The 19,926-nt window shown below is 46.8% G+C and overlaps 1 protein-coding gene across 1 annotated transcript in view; it reads left to right on the forward strand.

Annotated features, from left to right (window-relative positions):
• The window catches only part of NAPEPLD (N-acyl phosphatidylethanolamine phospholipase D), a 155,583-nt gene that overhangs the window by 103,585 nt on the left and 32,072 nt on the right, over positions 1-19,926 (forward strand). Inside the window, exon 3 of the mRNA XM_086967340.1 lies at positions 13,767-14,413. Coding sequence (XP_086823466.1) covers positions 13,767-14,413 — 647 coding nt within the window. The remainder of the gene's footprint in view (positions 1-13,766; positions 14,414-19,926) is intronic.

Consider the following 19,926-nt stretch of genomic DNA (forward strand, 5'->3'; position numbering starts at 1 on the left):
AAGGTCTCCAGAAATGCATGCTTCAAAAACATACAATTTTATATACTACACAGAGCGTATCTAACACCGGCACGCCTGCAAAAATTCTACCCCGACACACAGTTACTTTGCCCCAGATGCCAATCGCGGGATGCAGACTTTCATCATATGCTTTGGAGTTGCCCCACCATCCGATCCTTCTGGCAAACTATTCATGGAACCCTGGGAGACCTCACAGGGCTAACATACCTCAACACGTGGGAAGCTAGCGCACTAGGCATATTTTGCACACAGAAGCATCACAAAGTGCACCTTCGCTTCACTTCGCTGGCCGTTTTACTAGCTAAAAGGAGCATAACCATGCACTGGTGATCCCCCCACAGGCCCCCCGCTTACGGCATGGGTGGGCGCAATGCATAAATGGGCGGCCGCAGAGGAGACGTTATGTGAAGAAGAAGTAAAGGGGATACGTAAACACCCCATCTCCATGGAGTGGGCCCTATTGCTACACCGCTTCAAGCAATCATCACCCAATGACGATCTGGGTGCCGGCGCGCCCATCCCAGCATATATCCAACCACCTGCGCAAACCACACCACAAACATTAGACTTCCCCCGACGACACATTCGTGATGCTGCCAGCCGCACCGAGTGCTACATCACAATAGGCGGTTGGACTCTGTAACCGGCTTGCACGCAATCCTCCCCGCAATTCTATAGTGTATCGCTGCATTAAATTGTGAGACTCATGACACCCAGACACCATATCTGATACCTACACCCAGTAACTCCATGAACCTCTCCCCAGTTATTATATTCCTGTTCTTTACGGCATTTACACAGCTCCAACTATCACTGTTGGCACGTTGCATACCGATCAGCTTTACATATCGCTAACAATGCCATAAGCTGTAACTGATGATATATATCACTTGACTGAATGTATTTGTATTGCAAATTGTCCTGATAACCTTTTAAATACCAATAAAAATGTTTAAAAAAAAAACTGGTAGAAAATGTAAAAGAAATACCAATTTTATGTCTTCTGAAAACGATGCTCGTAGACGTGTTGCTTTGATACCATAAGCCTACCCTTTTTCTTCAAACTATGTTAAGACTGCCTTCCATCAGGTTGTTGCTCATTTTTAAAATGGCATCTGTGTCAGCATGGGCATTGAAGATATTTTTTTTAATCTGACACGAGGTGATATATCAGCCTGTGATCCTTCCAGGACTCCTGTTTGATAAAATTATGCACATTCAGTTAATTGAGCTGGAATCTTTCCCATCAAGAGATTTTGATGAACAAGTTACTTGCCTTCGGTACCACCTTATCTGGTAGAGACAATATCTAGACGCAGATTCCTTACCTTTGAATTTCTTCAGGCATCTGACTGGACGCGGTAAATTTATCATGAGCGCGGTAGGTGGCGTCGGTCGGCTCCATATGGCGTCCATGCCTGAAGTGACGCCTGCGTCACCTATATAGGTGCCACCTCGGCGTGTCGCTACCAGTTACTTTTCATGACTCTCCACACCAGAAGCATGGAGCCATGAATTGCACTGACACTGGTGTGTCCAAACTAAGGCCCTGAAAGGGATCAGCCCTGACTCTAGAAATCTGTCCGCAGAATGGGGAGGATGGGTGGTCGGTAAGGAAACTGTAACTAGATATTGTCTCTACCAGATAAGGCTTTACCGAAGGTAAGTAACTTGTTGTAACTTGTAAGTAACTTGTTCATCTGATAGAGACATCTATCCCCAGGTCCTTTCCTTTGACTAGATACCCAATCAATACCATCCCTGGAGGTGGGTCTGCCGACAAATTTAGACTAAAAAGTTCTGCAGGACTGAACGGGCGAAGTGCCCGTCCCTGTGGACCTGATTGTGCAGGCAGGCAGTAATACTTGACAGATGTCCAGGTCTGGAACTTCATAGGCTAATGCAGTGGTCACGGTCTTAGGTCTGGTGGAATGAGCTCTTAAGTCTTCAGGAGGCTGCTTATTTGCCAGTGCATAGCAAATCTTGATGCAGAAAACAACCCACCGAGAGATATCTTGATGCAGAAAACAACCCACCGAGAGATGGTCCGTTCTTGCATGGCCAGACCTTACTTCGCACCAACATACCCCACGAAAAGTTGGTCGTCCAGCCTGAACTCTCTTGTGCAGTTAAGGTAGAAAGACAACGCTCTTTTTAGTCCAGATGGTGGAGTCGCTCCTTATGTGGAAGAGCGTAGAAAGTGGGCAAGGTGAGAGATTGGCCACATGAAATGGTGTTACCACTTTGGGCATGAAAGTAGCCCTAGTGTGAAGCACCAGTTTGTGAGGAAAAACTGATAAAAAGGAAGGCTTGGATGATCAGCCTGCAGCTCCCTCACCCTCCTAACTTATGTAAATGCCACACAAAAGGCTGTTTTGATAAAGTCTTTTTTTGGGACCAGAAAGTAGCAGGAATTCCAACCACAGCCTGCTTCTCGCACCGGAACTCTATCTATGGCTCACTTGGCCAAGAGAGCCATGACTTCCTCCCGGAGCAGTGACCGATGATCCTCCATCAGCCGGTTGTAAGATGGCAGCATGGAGGGAGGAATAGTCTTGAAGGGGAGGGAGTAGCCCCTTCGAATGATATGCAGAACCCACCTGTCCTATGTCATGGACTGCCAGTAGTGGAGGTGATGGCGGATCCTGCCACCATATGGGCGCCCCAAGATAAAAAAATGGCAAGATTAGGAAGGTTGGAAGCTGCAGCTGCCGGGGGTGGGGATGGGGGGGGTGGCTGGACCAGACCGACCGCTGGCTACCCAAACCACGAGGCTGGTAGCAACCGCACCCTCATCCACGTAGAGGCTGGGAAGATTGCACGGCTCGGTGGCTAGGATAAGGTTGGTGCAGTTGAAAGTCCCTTCCGTGGCCACAAAAGGAGCGAAAGGCAGACTGGGGACTTGGGGCAGCTGAGAGACAGAACTTGGCGTAGCCCGCAAGTCCTTAAAGCACCCCAGCGCAGAGTCTGCCTTGTCTCCAAAGAGACTGGTGCCATCGAAGGGCATGTCCATAAGGGAGGTCTGTACATCTCCCGAAAAGCCAGGTGTTCTCAGCCAAGTGTGGCATCTGACGATCACCGAAAACAAAACCGCTCTGTCCAGCCAGTCCGTCATGCCTAAGCCACAGCGTATAGTGAACTTCGCTGCGTCTCTTCCGTCTATAACTGCTCGAGAGAGAATGGCTCAGGCCTCTTCCAGGACTTATGACAGTACTTGCGCAACCGTTGCCCACGGCATGTAGGAAAAGCGGCCCAATAAGCATGCAGTGTTCACTGAGCAAAATGCAAGGCTAGCGGAAGAAAACATTTTCTTTCCCACGCTGTCCAGCCTCTTAGGTTCCCTCTTCAGGGGAGCGGCATTGAATGCGCCATGGGAAGTAGAGACCTGGACCACCAAGCTCTCTGGGGTAGGGTGTTGGGTGAGGAAATATGGTTTCCCTGGAGCGGGACAGTGGCAGCGGCCATCGTCCTTTTCACAGGAGCCCTTGTGCTGGGTTTGGACCAGATCCCCAGAAGTACGTATGTTAGGGCTTTGTTGAATATGAGTAGGGGTTCAGAGGAGGAGACTCCCGGGTGTAGCACCTGCATCTAGATGTTAGTCTTGACTGCCACTGAGGGCTGAAGGTTGAGGACCTCGGCCACCCTCCGCATCACCATTGCATATGTAGCTCCCTCCTCCGTAGCCATGGTAGGGGGAGAAAGCAAGCCCGTATCTGGAGACCTGTCCAGCCCGCTGGCATCATCTAGTTCCTCACATCAGTCCATATCCTGCTCATACGGGTATTCTAAAAGGTTCAGTGACCCCCTCCCATTCCTCCCAGAGGCCTAGCCCTTCAGAATAGGGCTCAGGCTCTGACCTAGGACGCAAGGGTCCTGTTTGCGCTGGAATCAGCTTTGGTTGACGCTCTCTGTGTCTTTGGGGAGCATAAGAGTGACGGAGCCTGGAGTATCGTGCCGGGGAAGTGCGTAGTGGCACGACCGGCGCTAGTCCAAATCCATGGGGGAAAAAATTAGGCACATGGCCTTATAGAACTCTTTTATTTGAGCATGGGTTGCTCTGGCTCCCAGTAAACTAGGGAGGTGCGTAATGAGCCCAGGCTCAGGTTGAGCAGAACCAGACCTCAAATACAGATGTTCCATCCTTGCGTCAGCCAACGGACGAGGGGAAGTTAGAACACCCTTCGACTTTTTGTGTTTTTTGTTTCTATTACCTGAGGATTTGGAGTGGCACGAAGAGGACTTCGAACTCCTGGAATGGTCCCTAGACCTTTCTCTTGAGCGAGACCATGACTCCTGCTGAGTCGCATGCCGGGCTGCTAGCAGCTTCAGGGACTACTCCCTCAAAGCCTTCAGTGCCATGGCCCGGCAGTCTGATCACGACTTGGAGTCATGGGCGCACTCCAAGCACAAAAGATGCGGGTCCGTCACCGACATGGCTTCGCAGCAGGGACCACATTGTTTAAACTTGTCTTCCTTGATTACATCCACGACACTCCAGGAGGAAGCCTAAAAACATATCGACAAACTGTTAAAAAAATCCTGTCAAAAACTGACAGAGGGCTAGGTTTTCTCTCGGATCAGCGCTAGTTGGAGCAGAATCAAAAAGAACTGACATCCGCGCGCCAAGTTGGTGCTTGTATGAGTGATGCGGACATCACTTTCGGCTGGGATGATGATGCCATGTGGAGCCGGCCGATGCCGCTTGTCGGCGCACAGGTGTACTGCTCACAAATCTATTGGCTCCAGTCTAACGCCTAGAGAAATTCAAAGGTGAGTAATCTATAGTTAGATGTCTCTGTCAGATTTTGTTAGACAATCTACAGCTAGATGTCTCTGTCAGATTGTGTCAGACAACTTATCTATGAACCAGCTATTCAGAGAGGGCGGAGAGTTGTGGATATATTACTTGCTTATCTCATGTCATCCTTTCCAACACAAAGAAAATAACAGATGTTTATTGGATCCCTTCTTCTTAAATCAAGTAATATATGAAGGGCCCAATTTCACTCGCGACTGCTGGGCTGGACTCATTGCTTTGCTGCACTATGCATGCTTAATTATAAATGCCATAACATTTCCATGCAGAAGCCTTGTCCTCAAGCTGCAGCTTACAACATTGTACATGAGTCGAACGTAAGTGTGTTGGGAAGGGCATTCCTAAGTAGAGCGCCCCTAATGTCACACATCTGTCCTCTTAATCATTGGGAGATTGGATATAAGAAGGAGTTAGTTAAAACAATGTGAGCCTGGCAAAGCCTGTAAATTCGAAGGGCTGTAAGATGGTAGCTAGAACGTCAGTTTTAAGTTAAGGAGATACCTGTTCCTTTGGATACGGATTTAATGAGTCTTGCTGTTTTATTTTTTTCAGAATCTGTAGTTTGTCTATGGTTGTGGTAAGCTGACACATTCATAGTGTTGTTGGAGGTGAAACACAAGCTGTAGCCAGCAATGCCTGGGTTTGGTGAAATGTTTAAACACATGGAAGGTGGTGGGTTTTGGAACTTGCCAAACCTGAGTTCTTCCTGAAAGGCGTTGATCCATAAACACCCCCAAATTCTTCACCTATTTCATCAGTGTCCTGCACAGTAGCCAATAAAAAAGGAAAGGATTCGAAAAGAGATGGCAGGTTCCTGAAGGTAGTGTCCAATGTTTTGGCCTTTTAAATGCTTGTGTTCATAATTGCACCTCGCATAACTTCTTTGTGGTTCACAAATGGTTTTCCCAATCCATGTGCACTACTGCTGAGTATCATCCGCATATATGCACACGTCATAATCCTACTCAGAGATAAACTATAGCAGTGAGTGCATATTTAGATGTTTAAAAGGAGACCGCAACGAGAATTGCTGGGGCATCCCAGGCTTGGAGAAAAGTCACCTATTGGATATTGCCAACTAAACAATGTTCAAGCAGTTCCTCTTATGCCCATCCCTGTTCCATTCGTTTAGCCTACCTGATTTTCTGTCAGTCACAAGCTGCTCAGACGTCAAGCCTTATCAGGACTTTAGAATAACCTTACTTTCAGTGTCTGACAGTTCCCGAAACTACAACATAAGAATGCATTCAATCACAATTTCTCTCCTTCCTCGATGCTGCATTCCCTGCAGATACAATTTATTTTATTTATTTATTTTTCACATTTTTAAAGCGCACTGTTACCCGAAGGTGTTCTGGCGCTGAGTGATCACTAATATGCGTGCGCTGAGGAAATTAGAGGGTAAAGAGCCACGTCTTCAGGGCTCTCCTGAATGACAGCAGGTCTGATGTCTGTCTGAGGCTCAATGGCAGCGCATTCCAGGCCTTCGCAGCACCCAGGGAGAAGCTCCTGCCCCCCCAGCGAGCTTTCCTGACTCTTGGGACTACAACCAACCCCTGCTCAGCCGACCTTAGTGATCTCGCAGGCTTGTACCACTGTAAGAGCTGCACCATACATTGGGGGCCTAGGCCATGCAGTGCCTTGAAGATCACACAGAGCGTTTTAAAAACTATTCTTTTGCGTACTGGTAGCCAGTGTAACTTCACCAGGTCCTGTGCTACCGATGCAAACTTGGGTGTTCCCGTAATCAGACGGGCTGCAGCGTTCTGCAAGATTTGGAGTTTGTTTAGCAGCCCCTGTTGGGCATTCAGCAGCAGGCTGTTGCAGTAATCGAGTCGGGACATCACCAATCCTGTTACCACTGTCTTCCTGTGTTCATCCGCAAGAAACGGCAGGACTTTCCGAACGGTTTTTAGCACATAGTGGGTTCCTGAAGAAAGCGCGTCGATTTGAGGCCTGAAGGACAGAGAGTCGTCCATAAGTACACCCAGGTTTTTGACCTTAGGCACCGGTAAAGGGGGACCCCCCCATTTCCTCTGGCCACCATCGCGGGGACCAGAAGTTATCTCTGGATCCAAATAGCAAAACTTCTGTTTTTGCTGAATTGAGCTTAAGGCAGTTTTCTGCCATCCAGTTGCTGACCTCCTGCATGCAACCTCTGAACCTATCTGTCGTGCTTTCTATTTCACCGGGAAGCAGCGACACCACAATCTGGGTGTCGTCTGCGTAAGATGTAAGGTTAAATCCAAAGGATCTAATAACTGGCGCCAGGGTGGAAACGTAAACGTTAAAAAGGGTGGGACTGAAGGAGGACCCCTGGGGGACTCCGCAGGGGAGCACAAATGGGTCTGATTCAAAGTCCCCCAGGGCCACTGTCTGGGTCCTGCTGGATAGGAAGGCCTGCAAGATCATAAGTGCCTTTCCTTGAATCCTGCAGGCCTCCAACCGGCCCACCAATAATTTGTGGTGGACCGTGTCGAAGGCCGCAGACAAGTCCAGCAGGATGAGGGCGGCTCTGCCACCAGCGTCCATAACTGTTCTTATGTCTTCACCACCAGCACCTCCCCTCTCTCTCCACGCAATCACAGCCTTGCCCTAGCAGCACTCCTCCCCCCTCCCACACCAGCACCTCCCCTCTCTCTCCACGCAATCACAGCCTTGCCCTAGCAGCACTCCTCCCCCCTCCCACACCAGCACCTCCCCTCTCTCTCCACGCAATCACAGCCTTGCCCTAGCAGCACTCCTCCCCCCTCCCACACCAGCACCTCCCCTCTCTCTCCACGCAATCACAGCCTTGCCGTCTGGTTTACTTCCATTTCACCACATGCTTTCAAGTCCGGCCTTTCACCATTCCGTGGTTGATAAACTGTCTGCCACTGAGCTAGCTGGCCTTCTCTGCCTTCCCCTCCGTCTTGTTGTATATTTTTGTTGTACTGTCGATCATTCTGTCTGACTCTGTGTTATATCTTTCTCTCGTGTTTTGTTTGTATCGTACTGCTCGTCCCCCCCCCCGTTTTCTCACTGAATCCTTTTCTTTAGCGCCCATCACAGCCTTGCCCTAGCAGCACTCCTCCCCCCTCCCACACCAGCACCTCCCCTCTCTCTCCACGCAATCACAGCCTTGCCCTAGCATTACTCCTCCCCCCTCCCACACCAGCACCTCCCCTCTCTCTCCACGCAATCACAGCCTTGCCGTCTGGTTTACTTCCATTTCACCACATGCTTTCAAGTCCGGCCTTTCACCATTCCGTGGTTGATAAACTGTCTGCCACTGAGCTAGCTGGCCTTCTCTGCCTTCCCCCCCGTCTTGTTGTATATTTTTGTTGTACTGTCGATCATTCTGTCTGACTCTGTGTTATATCTTTCTCTCGTGTTTTGTTTGTATCGTACTGCTCGTCCCCCCCCCCGTTTTCTCACTGAATCCTTTTCTTTAGCGCCCATCACAGCCTTGCCCTAGCAGCACTCCTCCCCCCTCCCACACCAGCACCTCCCCTCTCTCTCCTCGCAATCACAGCCTTGCCCTAGCATTACTCCTCCCCCCTCCCACACCAGCACCTCCCCTCTCTCTCCACGCAATCACAGCCTTGCCGTCTGGTTTACTTCCATTTCACCACATGCTTTCAAGTCCGGCCTTTCACCATTCCGTGGTTGATAAACTGTCTGCCACTGAGCTAGCTGGCCTTCTCTGCCTTCCCCTCCGTCTTGTTGTATATTTTTGTTGTACTGTCGATCATTCTGTCTGACTCCGTGTTAGATCTTTCTCTCGTGTTTTGTTTGTATCGTACTGCTCGTCCCCCCCCCCCCGTTTTCTCACTGAATCCTTTTCTTTAGCGCCATCTTCTTCTCTGTTTCTTCTGTCTCTATCTAACTCATTCTCCCGCTCCTCTATCTCGCTCTCTTTGCCCCTTTAATTTGTCTCCACTTTTTTGTAACACTTTATATTCTTCAACTTTCTCTCCCGCTGTCCCTCGTTAGGCTTATGCCTCCGTTGCTTGCTTCCTCATTCTCTCCCATGCCATTCTCTCCTCGTCCCTGTTATGTTTCACTTTGCCCCTCTTTCTCCTACTCATATTCTATTCGCCCCTTCTTAAATTGTCTCCCATCTCCCGACCTCTGGTTCTCTCTCACGTAAACACAGCTAATATTTCCGTTTCTCTCCCTCGCTCTCGCATAACCTATCCTTGTCCCTCGCCTATGCCTAAAGCAGACACATGAGGGCGGGGGATGTGTTCTGTAATCAACTGCTGAGGAGCGCTGTCCCATTCCGTGGGCTTGCTTTAAGTGTCGCGTTGCTCTGCCCACGTTTGAATTGGGGGTTGTAGTTAGAATTGGATATGTGCGAGCCCAAAATTAAGCGGCGAGCCGAGAGTTTGAGGAGTCAATGTGACCATGCACGAGCCGAGCCGAGCCCTGAAAATGGTTGGCGCGTAAACAACAACAAACACTATGATAAAGAAAAACTTTTTAATTTTTTTAAGCGTCTTTAACATATAGAAGCTTTTAAACATAGAAGATCAGATTATTGCAGTTGTCACGCAACACCACTCACCCACGCAACACCACTCACACACACCCAAGCCCACTATCACCCATGCAATGCCACACTCACCCAAGCAACGCCACTCACCCAAGCAACGCCACTCACCCAAGAAACACCACTCACACACGCAATGCCACTCACACACGCAACGCCACTCACACACGCAACGCCACTCACACACGCAACGCCACTCACCCACGCAACGCCACTCACCCACGCAACGCCACTCACCCACGCAACGCCACTCACCCACGCAACGCCACTCACCCACGCAACGCCACTCACCCACGCAACGCCACTCACCCACGCAACGCCACTCACCCACGCAACGCCACTCACCCACGCAACGCCACTCACCCACGCAACGCCACTCATCCACGCAACGCCACTCATCCACGCAACGCCACTCATCCACGCAACGCCACTCATCCACGCAACGCCACTCATCCACGCAACGCCACTCATCCACGCAACGCCACTCATCCACGCAACGCCACTCACTCACCCACGCAAAGCCACTCACTCACCCACGCAAAGCCACTCACACCCACGCAGCACCACTTTCAGACACGCAACACCACTCACACACACGCAAGCCCACTATCACCCATGCAATGCCACACTCACCCAAGCAACGCCACTCACCCAAGCAACACCACTCATCCACGCAACGCCACTCATCCACGCAACGCCACTCATCCACGCAACGCCACTCATCCACGCAACGCCACTCACCCACGCACCGCCACTCACCCACGCACCGCCACTCACCCACGCACCGCCACTCACCCACGCACCGCCACTCACCCACGCAACGCCACTCATCCACGCAACGCCACTCACGCAAATCCACTCACACCCACGCAGTGCCACTTTTACCCACACAGCACCACTTTCAGACACACAACGCCACTCACACCCACGCAAGCCCACTCTCACACACGCAACGCCACACTCACCCATGCAATGCCACTCACACACACGCCACTCACACACACACAACGCCACTCACACACACACAACGCCACTCACCCACGCAACGCCACTCACCCACGCAACGCCACTCACCCACGCAACGCCACTCACCCACGCAACTCCACTCACCCACGCAACGCCACTCACCCACGGAACAACACTCACACATGCGACGCCACTCACCCACGCAACGCCACTCAAAGCCACTCACACCCACGCAGTGCCACTTTCACCCATACTGTGCAGTGCACAATAGGTCTCGCAGTAGGAAAGTTGAAGCTATTGGTTTTGTAAATGACAAAGCCCTTTATGTTTTTAAAATGAAAACGAAAATAAAAGGCATTGTTATTTGCAATTGTAATAGCTCCAACGTTCCTACTGCGAGACCTATTGGCAACGCCAGTGCTTGTTTTAGAAGGGGTAGAATGGATGCTTGTTTCCACCGTAAGGGAAACTCCCCTCTATCCAGCATTACATTGAACAGTGGGGTAAGTCCTGCGGCAATGGTAAAGGGTGCTAATCTTGCAATAGTGGCTGGGCAGGGGTCATGAGGGGAGCCTGATTTTATCCTTTGTAATCGGGTCACTACCTCATCCTCACTGATTGGGGTGAAATTGAGTAATTTTTCCAATTTCCTATCAGTCTCTGGGGCATCAGTCCTGACTTGGTTATCCAGAGAGTAGAAAATTTTTTCCACCTTTCCCAGGAAGAACTTTGCCAAATTTTCACACAGTTGACGACTTGGGAGTATCTCCACCGTTTGGTGAAAAACGCACGTTTAGCCATTCGGATCATCTCTTTGTATGCTCTCAGCTCAGCGTTGAGTAGTTTTTTATCCGCCTCCCTATAGTTATTCCGCCAAGATCTTTCCAACTTTTTACAGCGAGCTTTGTGGTCCCTGATCTGTTCTGAAAACCAGGGGGCTGAAGGGCAGGAGCGCGTGGAATGATACATTTTTGGGAGTGCCAGTTGCATGCATGCTGCCTCCAGCCAACTAGTGTAGGCTGTGGCGGCTTCCTCCACATTTCCTATGAGGGGAGTCATAGAGGTTCTCAATAAGCCCTCAAGCCTCACCTTCTATGCTTTTCCATTTCCTGATCTTTCTGGGTGGAATTTTAACCTTGCAAGGTCTAGGAGGGGGGGGGGGCTAGAGTAATTTTAAAATGGACTGCGGCATGGTCAGACCAGGAGATACAACATATTTCAGCTTTCCATGATGTCGTTGCTATGATCTGCACATAGGAAATGTACCAATCCCGGTCTCCAGACTGTAATCTGCTCTGGGATCTTCTGTTCAGGAGAGGGTTCCACCCGCATCACACCACCTGCACATTGGATGACGGCAGGCTAGAGGCTTAATAGTCAAACTCTAATTTAAGGATCAGCACTTGGTTACTGTGAATGAATTTGCACTTCAAGAAGGACTGAAAAGTCGTACTGGACTTATTACAGCAATGTCTTAACACATGCCAGCGGAAAAGGGAGCTCTCTGTCTGCCTGGGAGTAAGCGATTAGTTAATTGGGTTAAAGTAATTCTAATCCATTGTATGTGCAAACAAAAGGACGTCACATTAATTTGTATCCTTTGCCGACAGCTAAATTGGAGAAGTCATTGTTTGAATCTATAAAACAGTAGGTAATTAAAGTTTTTCAGGCCCAGAGGAGGCGATGTTATATTTTGCACCAGATATGTTAAAAACACACACAGCTATCCTCCTTCTATCTACATGTATATGGGTAATTATCCGCGTGTCGAGGTCCTCCTGCTGTTCGTCAGTCTGTTTTTTATACGTTTCATCTCCTGGAATCGTTAGTATAAGTGATCATAATAGAACACTACAAAAAATAACTTGTCCGTTGTTTTCATTATAGAGAACCAAAGGAATACAGTATTCTCATGATATTGCTTCTGTGTCCTATTTCTTTCCAGAGGTATAATATAAACATTTGTCATCTAGGCTGACATGATATAATAGTAATCGGTGGTTAAACAGTAAAATAATGGTTTCTATAAACCGTTAAATAATGGTTTCTCTAAACCATAAAATCATGCTTTCTATTGCATATTCCACCAGGTAAAGTCAAATGGAAAAATTCAGACAAGGACCCCTTTATAAAATGGAGGACCTGACCACCTCTTCTCGGTATTTTTCAATTGTTCCGTTCTCTTATGGTTCAGCAATAAAATTGTGTAGTAGGTTTGTACTTCTGAACATGAATTCACATAGTCCTAAATGGGAATTAATTAAGGGTTAATTAACGACATAGATTTCATCACTCTACACTAGTAATATGATCACTATTATGTACAAATGTAAACATAATGACTTATTGATGACGGCTCTTTCGTAGGACAAGCTGTGAAACTAAGCTGTTATTATTGTTTAATCGACTTTAATGTTTATACTTGCTTATTTCATTTTATCCCAGCATGTTTGTTTTATGTGATATAAAACATAAGGTATCATTGATAAAGCTAGGTGGTTCCATATGGGTCCCCTTTCTGCTCTAATCTTGCCCACGTAATGCGTAGAACTCTGACCTGAAACCTTTTTAATTGGGATAATTATTTTTAGAACCCACAACCATGTGATTACACGTGGAAATAATAGCTGTTTTGGTCTGTGTGGTGTTAGTCCAAATAATTGTTATTTGTGGTGCATTTAATTAACGTTTTGCCATTCTTGCACATGCCTCCTGCTAAATAGCCTGTTGCAACAGAGTTGTCTACTTTGTTATTGCTTTCAGGAATTTAGTAACCATCCAAATTCAGAGATGGAAACTGAAATAGGAAACTAAATAAAACTCCCAAAAAGCAAAACGACAAACACACGTTTCACCAGCTTTGTCTATATTTAAGTCTGAAATGAGTATCTTTCTTTGAGATGCTTTTGCAAGATGAGAGAAGGTTGATGTACCACACTTGGAGAAAGTAGTGTTGCATACCAATGGAGAGGGGGCTCTGATACCAGCTCTCAAGTGATTTGAACTTCAGAGCAGGGAACCTGGTGGGGGACTCTAGAATATTACGAGATTGGAGGGAGTAGTACTGTGGTTTTTCCACAATGTAAGTGGGGACACTGACACTCAGAGAGGGGAGGGCAAGGGGCTTCATATGCCGCCAAAACGGAAGTGTTTCATAATGTGCAGTTCCTGATAATAGCTGATGTCTTGTGATCTAGTATTTATTGCTTGAGGGAACAACCAAACAATTTTATTTCTAATTACATCATACATGCCTTCTATTAAAATCAATTTTAACAGTAACATATTGGAGTGCAGTAATTCCGATTTTTGATTATAAAGTAGTGTGTCTGTTTCTCAGGTGTCCACGTGTTATTTCCTGTTTTTAGCTTAACACAAAATGTAACATGGAGTAAGACCCGGTAATGAAATTTCTTTCTTTTTTCACAGGAATTAGACAAGGAGCTTCCAGTGTTAGAACCTTACTTTGTTCAGCAGCCAGAGCTCGCTGGCAAGACTAACAGTGGCATCCGTGTAACTTGGCTAGGGCACGCAACAGTACTGGTGGAAATGGATGAGCTGATCTTCATCACAGACCCTGTTTTCAGCCATCGGGCGTCTCCAGTCAGCTTTATGGGGCCAAAGCGATATAGAGGACCACCATGCACATTAGAGCAGCTTCCAAAACTTGATGCGGTCCTGATCAGTCACAACCACTATGACCATTTGGATTACAGCACTGTGGTTGGCCTAAATCAACGCTTTGGCGGGGATCTGAGGTGGTTTGTACCATTGGGCCTTCTGGACTGGATGCAGAGCTGCGGCTGTGTGAATGTGATTGAACTGGACTGGTGGGAAGAAAACTGTGTTCCTGGCCATGACGAAGTTACCTTTGTGTTTACCCCTGCTCAGCACTGGTGCAAAAGGACTGCAACTGATGACAACAAGGTTCTCTGGGGCAGCTGGTCTGTTCTTGGGCCATGCAACCGCTTCTTCTTTTCCGGAGACACTGGCTATTGCGCTGCCTTTGAACAGATAGGGAAGAGATTTGGACCTTTCGACCTTGCAGCTATTCCTATCGGCGCATATGAGCCAAGGTGCGTATGCTTCTTTGGAAGTTTAGTCTCAAAATTCCTTGTTCATTTTGTGCCTTACTTTCGTAATGTTTGTAGATACTGTGCTTCCTGTAAATCTTTACATAAAATGGGACTGGGGGAATCTTTAATTGCCATTTCCAGATATCTAATCTTTTGCTGCTTTTTCTGCAGGAAATCTAAGGACACGCATGTAACATACACATTGGTGTAATCTGTGTTTAGAATGCTATCACTCAGCCTGTTCATTATACCGAATTTAGGTTTGTTTGAGGATTATTTTGGGTGAAACCCTATCTTTAGGATTTAATTGGGAAACAATTTGAGAAATTGTCACCAGAAATATATTGTACCTATGATGTGCTGTAGATTACAAATTCTCTCTAGTGACTTAAAGACACGGCATATTTGTTCAAATCAATTGCAATATCTTGGACAGCATCTCCTTAAATCTAGTAAAACTAAAACCTGTTCTATCCATATTATCTTGAGGATTTAGGAAGGCTTTCACTTGGGTCTAGATGGTAGCACTGCATGATGAATATCATACATGTCCAGTTTCTCGGATGATGGTTGAAGACTTCACCTGGTCTGTTAGATAGGCAATGCCAGCATCAGATAGAGAGCTCAGTAGTTTAAAGCCTGCAAGAGTTGGTCGCTGTGTACATGACTTACCATGCCCTAACAGAAGAAATAAAAAATAAAAAAATCTAGCAAGTTGTGCTAATTGTGCTGAATTACATCCTACTTATGAAATACGTTTTATCAGCACACTATTTGCTCTGTAAATCTTTACAAAATTGCTGTTTTTTTAACAATAGCTTAGTTTAGTTTAGTAATAGACCTTAAAGGTAGGTCAATATATTAAATACAATCACTTTTGTTCTATCTGGCACCCATCTCGGCATATATTTAGGCCTGCTTGCAGTTCATCCTCACTGTTACAAATGGTAATCAGTGGCTTTCCTCGGGCGAACAAAAAGTGTCTCCTTCATTAGGAGTCTGGTCCGTCTCTACTTTGAGTCCAGTTGTCCCCCGTTTCTGGGGGCATCTTTATGTGTTGTATATTGACATTACCAAAGTGAAACACATGCATAGTAACATTCCATGTCTGGATTCCTCCAGTTTTGAAAGGTGTACCTGCAACCTGATGTAGCCCGTATGAAGCCTGCCCAAGGTTCTTTCTGTCTGGGCTGTAATGAGGAATTCAAGAAGATACCCTGAGGGCTGTAGTTAGAGCTATTCTGTCACTATGCCATTTCATCATTTCGGTTCAATGATACTGAGAGACTACAGAAGACTTTACTATTGTGAAATAAGGCTAAATCCCTTGACCGAAAGTGGGAATTTTAGTGAGTAGATCTAATGTTTTTTTAAAGTTAAACCTTTGCAGTTTCATATAGTGCTTACCAGTCCCTAGGGTTTCCGAGCATTTTACATGTAAAAGCAGTAACAACATGCATTACAAATTGGGCATATGTACAACTATTTGCAACAAATGTGGATAGCTTCTATATGAAGGAAGTTGGAAAAAATAAATTGTAGAATTCATGACAGCAAATAAATATATCCCCAACAAGGAATATAAAGCAAGGCAATTTAAACATAAATAGTATAATGTCATAGTGTAACTGCTGCTTAAATGATCTACTGGATGCAGTATAAGTCAATGCGTACTGTGATCAGTGATGAAAAATCTAATTAAAATATGTTTGGAAAAAAAATAGTATGTACCACAGTTGCAATGTGTGTAAAGCTGAAGCAGACAGATCTTCCTGCTTGAATGAGCACTTTGCAAAGCTTCAAAGGGTAAAGATAATGGAAAAGTATGTTATGTCCTTGAGACTAAGGGCAGAACAAAACCGTAGATGAGTGCAGTGAGACAAAAGATACAACTGATTAAACATTACATGTTAAGTCTGTTTTAAATGCGGGAAAGGTGCGACTGGATGGATTGCATGGAATTCCAGACTTGAGTCCCCATTAAATGAAGTATTTATGCAAAGATTTTTTGGGGTGAAAATGGGAGTCTCTAAGAGTCTGCACCTGAGCTTTTTAATCACCGACACCCCCCTCAAATTTCGGTTTTCAAACCAGAAGATAGCAGAATATGGGAATAGAAGTTTGAGCACTAAACAGACCAACGAGTATATGCATCTCCCCTCGAAGGGATTTTCTCATAAAGAAAAGAGCAATAGTGTTATATGATAAAATGATTTACTAGCAGAAATTCATTTTGCTGACGTGTGAAGGTCTGCTTTAACGGAGCGAAGTTAACTTTTAGAGTTGCCATAATTTAAGTTTAGGAGACTAGGTATTGGACCAGTTCATTAAGGTTATGTTAAGGAATGAATGGATTTATTCCATAAATTACTCTAAGCTGGTGATAAGAGTTTGTTTGACATGTTTGTTATGTTTTTGGGACGTTTGTGAAGAATAAAGACTGCAGATTTGATTGGGAGTGATAATGTGATGGGCCAACATGAGGAGTAGAAACTTGTTTTGCCAGGATTACATTTTAAATGATGATGGGTCATATAGGTTTCCATGTTGTCCAAAGTGTTATCTACGTAGAGGATACCCGGGAAAACAAATCTGCTGGTGCAGTTGTGTTTTTGGTGGTGTAATATGCTAGGGTCCTACTAAAGGTCACAGAGGGGTTCAGGATTTAGATTGATGACCAGAAATGATAGACTCGATCCCTGAGAGGCACCATGAAAGGAGGTGAATGGTTTTGAGAACGACCAATGTGATTGCATTGTAAGATGAGACATACCAATTCAGGAACTTGTCCTAAACCTCCAAGCAATCTCTCAATGTGGATTCCATGATCGACAAATTTAATGATGATGCCAATATATCCGGCAGAATTCAGCAGGCCTGATCTATGATTTGCAGAATGGCTGTTTCAGAGCTGCACCTTGCTCTAAATTTCAATGTAGCAGTTGTGCTGGATCTTTTTTTACCGCTGATTCACCTGTACAAATTAATTATAAATATAACTTTCAAATACCTTAGCAAGGACAAATGTCAGTTTTTTTGTTTTATCCATTCAGGTGTCAATTGAGCTAGAATAGCAGGAATATGGCAGAAGTAATGGTTAGAATGTTTTGAATTGTTAGTCATGTTTTTCAGCTCAGTGTGACATTTAGTAGAGTTTTTCTATAGAGTGGGAAAATATTGATAGTTGGAAAGAAAATCCAGGTAAAACTTCAATATTTGTAAGTTTCTGTCAAATAATACACATCTGCTCCACTGTGTGCTGTCCAAACACTGCCTGGATTTGTTTTGTCTCACAAAATACGCAAACCGCACCAGAGTCCTTGCTGGGGTACAGACATTGGAAGCAGTAAGCTACACACAACTATGCATCTGCACCCCAGCGGGGGCCCAAATGATTGCATTCATTCTTAGATTCAGAAGAATTTCCATTAGCACACTTGTCCCAGCTGGGGGACAGAAACAGACAACTGGGCTGATGTCATCGGACTCCGAAGTAAACTTTCCAACCCTAGACTTTTCTGAACACTGTATACCTAGAGATGTTCAGGATGACATGCGAGTAGGACATCATTTTTAGGTCTTGCGCCTAACGATGCACTGCACAGCAGTGCTCGCGCAGCGGGAGTACTTTTGTCCGGGTTTCATAAATGAACTCTGGAATTATACACGCTCGTGCGTGTGTTTTTACTTTTGTGGCCTGCTATTGGCCTTTGCCTGCGTGTTTGTTTGTAATAGAGCACGCAATAGGCCGAAGGCGGGTGCAGAACTCCGCCCATGGCCTATTGGTGTTTATTACACGCATTGCTGCCATATAGATTCAATTATCCTGCCCAGACAAGGGCGCGATAATTGAAACCATATAGCTTGCGCGCACCACTCCAGGCTTTCTAAAAGGCTGGGATTCTGTGACTAGCCCCCATTTTACCAATATATTTTTTAAGCGCTTCACATGGCGGCAGCAAGGACGTATGCACCTGAAGGCCTCAGTTCACAGCAACACCCTTGAAGAAGCTCCTGCCGGTCGCAAGAGTAAGAGGCAGGTGCAATGGGAAGTGAAAGTGGGGGAGGCGGGAACAGGCCTCCCCCCACCTCTCTGTTCCTCAGCCACCACTCTCCCGGTTACCAGAAACGTTTCCAGTTCCTCCTTGCACCTGAACACCCCCGCTCTCCCGGGCATGCTCCCTATGCAGCCAACGGTCAGAGCACAAGGCCCTTCCTGCCTGCAGAGAGCAGTGCGTGCCCCCGGGGAGCAGCCTGTCCCACTACAGCGCCCAGCACTGCCCGCCAGGACAGCGCTGTTGTTGCAGCCCTGAGCTGGTCCATTTTAGTGCTTAGCATCGTGTTTCTTTTACCGTTAGAGGGGTGCAGGAGAAAGGGGGCACTTGGTGCTGGGAGCAGGGGCGATGCCCAACGAGGAGCCCTTCTCCAAGTCCAAGGCTGGGGGTGCTGGCGGAGGAGCCCATGGTGGCGGTATGCCACCGGGGGTCAGAAGTGAAGCATAACGATGGACCCTTCCTACTAACAGCACCTGACCTCCTTTCTCCCCAAACAAATATATAGTCCCCTCAAATTACAATAGGGGTTTGTGTGCACACTGTCTGGCACCCACCGTTACTGTGCCTATGCCCTAGGGAATGAAATACAGATGAACAACCGCAAAGGTGCACCACAATATTCTTCAAGACACAATATTATTAATGAATCGCGGAAAGGTGATGTTTTTCTTGTTTTTTCAGAAATCTTTATTTTCAATCGTTAACACCGTACAGCCGACGCGTTTCGTCCCGTTGGGACTTCTTCAGGGCTTATTTACTGGAAAGCAATGTTTCCAAGTCAAATTTCCACGTTAAGAGTCTATATGGCGCCTTCCCAAATGTCAGATGTCTTTGTAATAACTTGATGTAGGCCTTGGCCGAGTCTTTTTTTAAGTCTCGAAAAATCTAAGATGTGGGTGATGCAGACTTCGTGTAGTTGTAAATCCGCTCTGCCACGTAGTAGAGATGTTTATAGACCAAGATAATCTGTATTGTAATCTAATGTCCACTGGATATAAAATTATGTAAACCACTTTAGACGAAGATGTGGGCACTAGACACCAGTAGGCAGATCGTAATAAATCGTCCTGCAATCATCCACAGAGCCTTCGTCTTTTCCGAAATCCGCAAACCAATCCACCCAGACCCCTGGGGGCCCTGGGCAAGAAGTACCCGCGCCTGCCTAAGTGCGCCCGCTGCAGGAACCATGGCTACGCCTCGCCGCTCAAAGGCCACAAAGCGCTTCTGCATGTGGAGGGACTGTCGGTGCAAGAATTGCTGCCTCATCGCCGAGCGCCAGCGGGACATGCCTCCCAGGTGGGTAGAGGGGGGCGTGGAGGCATGGGGGAGAGAGGCCTAGACCGTGAAGCGGGGCGAGGGCTCCCTAGGCCCGAAAGTGCAGGGTTATTCTTGTTCTCGCGCTCACTATCAGGCCCATCAATTTCACTTCCACAACCTCGCTACATCCTCTCTCTCGTA

The sequence above is a fragment of the Lissotriton vulgaris genome, chromosome 1_1 (assembly GCF_964263255.1).
Source record: "Lissotriton vulgaris chromosome 1_1, aLisVul1.2, whole genome shotgun sequence".
NCBI lineage: Eukaryota > Metazoa > Chordata > Amphibia > Caudata > Salamandridae > Lissotriton > Lissotriton vulgaris.